The sequence below is a fragment of the Xyrauchen texanus genome, chromosome 24 (assembly GCF_025860055.1).
Source record: "Xyrauchen texanus isolate HMW12.3.18 chromosome 24, RBS_HiC_50CHRs, whole genome shotgun sequence".
Lineage (NCBI taxonomy): Eukaryota > Metazoa > Chordata > Actinopteri > Cypriniformes > Catostomidae > Xyrauchen > Xyrauchen texanus.
Window position 1 is genome coordinate 8014922 of NC_068299.1, and position 6000 is coordinate 8020921.

Below are 6000 nucleotides of genomic sequence, written 5' to 3' on the forward strand. Positions count from 1 at the left end.
AGTATGTCTGAAAGATAGGATAGAGTCACATTTTTGAAGTGAGACCATTAGCATCACCAGCCATCACGACCCTCAGCAGTGCGGTATTTTCAGCCAATTAAAATTCATCAGTTGAGGAAAAGGTTACGCATTTTAATGAAACAGTGTGTATGGCAGAAAATCTGAGGATTCAGAGGTTGAATCCAGATGCTGCCAACACCTAGAGGTAGTTCATAAGTAGCTGAGCAGATCTGCAGAGGAAAATTAGGAAGAGAGATGTGTAGCTTCAAGACTTCATAGGCTCTAGAGGCATTTCCTCTCCTTTCCCTCATGAATGTGGAAGATGATTTTAACCAGATGTGACAGAGGCAGAACATTAACAGCACTCAAGTTTCTTCTCACAGAAAAAGGGAAATGCTGAAACCCTACAGCAACAACTGTAGAAGAGCCAGAAATCACTTTATTGACCATGTCATGAGGGAATGGCTCCAATCAACATAGTGATAGAAAACCTCCGCCCTGCCCAGGAGTGCTGGATGTTTAGCAGTGTTTTGGACCCATTACACAGAGAAAGAGTAAATCATCTAATAGGCCCAGTTTTAACCAGCACATAAAAGACATTAGAAGCATTAAAATGCAATATGATATCAGTTTCAATCATGTCAAGTTTGTACTCGCTGATGTGCAAACCAGCTGGCAAACATTGCTGAACACAGTTGTCATACCTTAAGATTATATGTAGATTTGTATGCTCATTATCTAGACACAGAGAAACAACATATCTGACACAATGTGATTATGTAAATGAGCCACACACAAAAAAAAGATCATTAATATTCCATTTAGTAATCTATTGTATGTGGTATTATGTGTGAATTGCTCAAGGAGTAATTTTATATTTGTTTATTTTATTAATTTATTGATTCATTTTTGTTGTTGTTTTTTTTTAAGAAATTTAAGGGATCATTTTAGGAACATTATTATTATTATTTTTGCTTTTTGACCTTAGTGTCATCAAAATAAAATGAATGAATGGATAAATACATACATAAATAAATAAAGTAAAAAATTAATTATGTTAAAATAAAATTCATATTTAAAATATTTTAATATTTAAATAGTATTTAAATAAATCAATATAAAAAGTAAATCTAATTCTCATTACTGCAATGTGTATAAAGTTAATTACTGTAATGCAGAATTAAAAATCATCTTTTTGCGTTACATAGTCTACTAAATATAGGGTTACGGGGAAAATGTGCTTAATTTTAATGAAAATACTTAAACAATGCAATAAACGGGTCGAGCAGAACCGATAACACACAGATGCTATTACAATCAAACACTGCTGATCTTAAATTTAGCACATTTTCTTTTGCATGTTAATTAAAAATCAGGAGACAATAAACTCAGCTTGCTATCACCCCAAGAGACTCATTTGCTCTTAAATATAATCTGTCTGTCTTCTGAAGCTTGTTTATGAGTGAATGATTATCATGCATAATAGAGTTCTACAAAGAAAAAATAGGTGAACATCGAAGTACAGCTCAGGGAAATATATGTATTTAGTTTGAATGTGCATTAAGCATTCGGTACCATATCACACCAAGTCGTATTTATTTTAAAGTAAAATGGCAATAAAAAATGAATAAGAAATAAACCAGCTGTTTTAAAGGAAATGCAAAACTGGCTCAGAAACGTGAAGTTAGTTCTAAGAAAAGGTCAAGTTTGCAGATGCCATTTGATTTCACATGTTATTACCCAATGCAAAGACTAATTATATAATTCATACTTCTTAAAGTGTGACTTAAGTGTCTAAATACGTTTTTGAGGGCCACTGTATGGATATAATCTGTCTTAAAATGACACTGAGAAGTAAAGCAGTTCATGACAATTTATCACAAGTAGGCTATTCTTGTCCAAGCACCATTTATGAATTGTTAGCTTTGCATATTTTTACTAGTTTTATTCAGATTATCAACTTTTAACTGACCTAACAAGGCCAGCTAATGTGCCACGTACTAAAAACTGAGAAAATCAAAGCAATTCTGCAGATATTTAAGATTAATTGAGTGTAAACAGTGCATGAATGTCATGCCGTTAGAAAATGAAGCAGCTCTTGAAAGGCCAGCGTGTTGTTCTCTAACTGCTCCCAGATATGCACTTGGCCTCAGGGTCACATTAAACAAATTACAGGTTGTGTTAGCTGTGACATTTTAAGAGTGTCATTACACAGTAGAGCTGCTTTCTGTCTTGCTATCTCACTGTCCTCCTCTCTTGTCCACTCTCTTACTCTGTGTTTCTTCCTTTCTCATAATAAGACCCAAAAATCTTTTCAGCTTTCAGGATTTCAGCATTCAGCTTATTAATGTACAACTGTATCAACAAAATTTTGAGCATTACTGTAATGTGGTCTTATTTTGTTATTCTGTCATGCACATTCAATTCGCACAGTGGAAATATAAAATGCAAATTGGAATTACTCAGATTGGAGATCAGAGTTACTGCAACAAGTGACAAAAAAACTGTTCATTGAAAAAGTCTAGACATGTACTCAAGTAGTATGTATAATTAATTGGGCTTGGACCAGGGTGCAAGTATGTAACCAGAGATGGCTGTGTTGAGTTCTACCAGCCCCTTAAAACACAACAAATCAATGTGGTGGTCTTTAAAGGAATAGTAAACCCAAAGTAGATCTTCTGTCATCATTTGCTCACCCTATGTCATTCCAGTCATTTAATTTTCTTTCTACAATGAAAAAGGATGGAGATCTTTAGCAAGAATGTCCAGGCTTCTGTTTTTCATACAAGAAATGTGAATAGTGATTCATAAATAAACAAACTATATACATATATTTTTTTAAACTGTTGGCTGAGGAACTTTAAGTCTTTTTAAGTGGTTTACTGATAATCTTCCCTTCAACTGTACGTTAGCTCTTAAACTTCATTAGTGGTTGTGTTTTTCAAACTTGCAGCATAGCGATTGGTAACGTGACGTGCAAGAACAAACCACTTTTAACATGATTCTTAAATTTCGGTCTCCTCACACAAAGTTATTATATGGCTTAAAAATACTTTGAATATAGCACCAAGTCATATAGATTACTTTTATTATACTTTTATGGTACTTTTTGAAGCTTGGCAGTATAAATCACCCTCCACATTCATGATATGGAAAAATGTACATTAGCCATTATGCTTATTATGTAAAAAAAAAAAAGACAATAATGCAGGGTCGGAATGACATGAGGAGAGTAAATTATAACAAAAGCTTCATGGTGAATTATTCCTTTATCAGTCATTTTGATTCCCCTGCACAAGGGTAAAAAGTACACTATTAACTTTGGAGTCTCATCGAGACTGATGAATAGAAAGCAATCCTCTAAAGGCCTTCTTATACAGCAGCCCTGTGCAATAAACAGAAACACATCAAACATCACATGTCACAGGGACACAAGAGCTTGCATAACACAGCCTGATCTATTTTCAGAAGTAGTTATTTTTAGAATTAATTGTTCTTGATTTGGGGAGCTCATAGTCAAGAAACTATAAGATCCATCTAAGGAAGCATCAGAAAAACAAACTCAGAGTTAACAAGCACTGAATGCTAAACTGACCAGTCAATCGAAAGAAATGCACTTGGTGCATTCTTAGATCATTCAGATGACTCATTACAACATATTTTAATAAAGACAAGCAGGATGGAGGACAACCAGAGCAAAAGATGCCCAAAGCAACTGTGTGACAGTTATTATTATGACAGGAAAAACATTTTCTCTAGTAAACACTGGCTTGGTAAAAGTTAACAATCAGTTTCAATAGGTGCATCCCAGTACAGATAACTAGGTTGCTGAGGAATATAATTGTTTCCCTAAAAGCATTACAAACAGTGGAATCTCATTGTATATTCTCACTGGAGGGATTTGCCTGCCTTTTGAATGAATCTGTAAACAAGATGGCTGAGTAAGTAGACAGAAAATTGGTTGCCATGCAATCTATACAGGTATATAAACCATTTATGATGCTATTTGAAAGGAACTGATGATGGATATAGAGAAAAAAAAATATTTTGGGGAACAGAATAAATATCCATGCTCTTATTACATGTCCAATTGAGAATAATGATAAAATAAAAGTGTCTTCATGTTTGGGTGTCTTCATGTTTGACCTCATAGGAGATCACTTGATCGATTCTTTCTACATATTTGACATAAATCATGAGTTTGCGTGCAAAGCAATGAGTGGAAGTGTCCAATAACAAGACGTTTAATGAGATTAAGTGGTATTCAGCTGGTCATGTTATTCTAATATAGCAGCCCCCATGAGGGCGCCTCTGGCCCATGTAGAATAAAAGAGCTTTTATAAGGTTACTGATAGAGTCCTCATGTCATGTGAGTGGTCATGATTTTATACACGTTTCAAAATTACAATACAATAGATGGATGGATGGATGGATGGATGGATGGATGGATGGATGGATGGATGGATGGATGGATGGATGGATGGATGGATGGATGGATGGATGGATAGATAGATAGATAGATAGATAGATAGATAGATAGATAGATAGATAGATAGATAGATAGATAGATAGATAGATAGATAGATAGATAGATAGATAGATGCAATAGGGAGTTGTTCACATTCAGTGTGTGAACAACAAGTCTACGGGATTTATTGGATTCACATTATCTGCTATGGGAAAAGCGTCATATGATCAGTTAGAAAATACATTGCTTCTTTAAGTCAGAACAGTCTGAAGGTCTGTTCTGAGTTTGGTGAGTGCTGCTTGAAATCTGTAGTGACAGTCAAAAATGTTGATCTAGATTTAGGGGTTTTCAAAAACCCTTGACTCAAGAATATGTATGTTGGTTTTGTCAAGCCAATATAAATGAACACTAGTCCGCCAACTAATATCGTTACATCACCTAACTGTACGCAGTTTAAGGTTGCCAAGCAACGTGGCAAATTGGTGGTTAAATATGTATTTTAACAATTGTGCCGTCACATCTTTGGATGTTTTGAAACAGCCTCGAACTCTAATACAATAATATTCTGAACTATACGATTTGTAACCTTCATTTTCTAGTGTGGATTTCCCTTATGGCTTTCTATCAAAACACGCAGCGTTTCCTCAAAGACATTCCTTTTTTATTAGACTTTTTCTAAAAGTAAAGGCAAGATTATAACGAGTTTAAAAATGAGTAGTAATCAATAGCCAATATAGTTTTAATAGTGAGTCCGCGGGTTGTGCGATGGATCTTGATTCAGTCTGTATGTTTGTGTCTCTGTCCAGGGTGCTGATTAATACAACAGTCTGTCTGTTTCACTCAATCTTCATCAAGCCCCGTCTGCTCTTACCACAAGATATTAGTGTTTCGGGATAAAATAAGAACTTTAAGATTATTTCATTGATACACTCCGTATAATGTCGACGAAATTAGTTTCAAGAGAAAACAGCGACTACGTTTCTAAATTGGCTTTTTTGATCGCGTCTGACTAAAAGCGCTAAAAAAGGAAACGAGATGAGATTTCAAACATACAGCAGGTGTCAAAATAACTTTACAAACCATCGTGAAAAAAACCGGACCTGCTGTCCGTAGTGACGCTCATCGTCTCAAATGAAGCTCCGATGAATTGTGTGTTAATTCTTACCTCTGTCGCCATGATGGCTGAGACGGTGGAGTATGTGTGGAGGATCTGTCCCGGTGCTGAAATCCGATGTTATTCACTCGTGGGACAGTAAAGGATGGATGAATGCGATGGAGAGGGTGGAGCACGGTCATACTGATAGAGAAGGAGGAGTGACTACTACATATGCACTTCACTTCGTGCCTCTAAATACCTAGGATTTTCATAAATACTCCGAGAGAAAGAGAGCAGGAACAGATGAGCATATCACCCCATAAACTGAATTTTAAGTGGTCTCTAAAATAATGACACCAGTGTTTACTGAACATGCCTTTTAAATGGCAATAAATATATATATAGATTTACACTGGCTGCCAAAAGTTTGGAGTAA

General features: G+C 35.3%; 1 protein-coding gene across 1 annotated transcript in view; it reads right to left on the bottom strand.

The window, feature by feature from the left end:
• Positions 1 to 5760, bottom strand: part of LOC127618046 (golgin subfamily A member 7B-like) — a 40492-nt gene extending 34732 nt beyond the window's left edge. Inside the window, exon 1 of the mRNA XM_052090277.1 lies at positions 5634 to 5760. Within this exon, the coding sequence (XP_051946237.1) occupies positions 5634 to 5645 (12 nt within the window). The 5' untranslated portion in view covers positions 5646 to 5760. The remainder of the gene's footprint in view (positions 1 to 5633) is intronic.
• Positions 5761 to 6000: the final 240 nt, after the last annotated feature.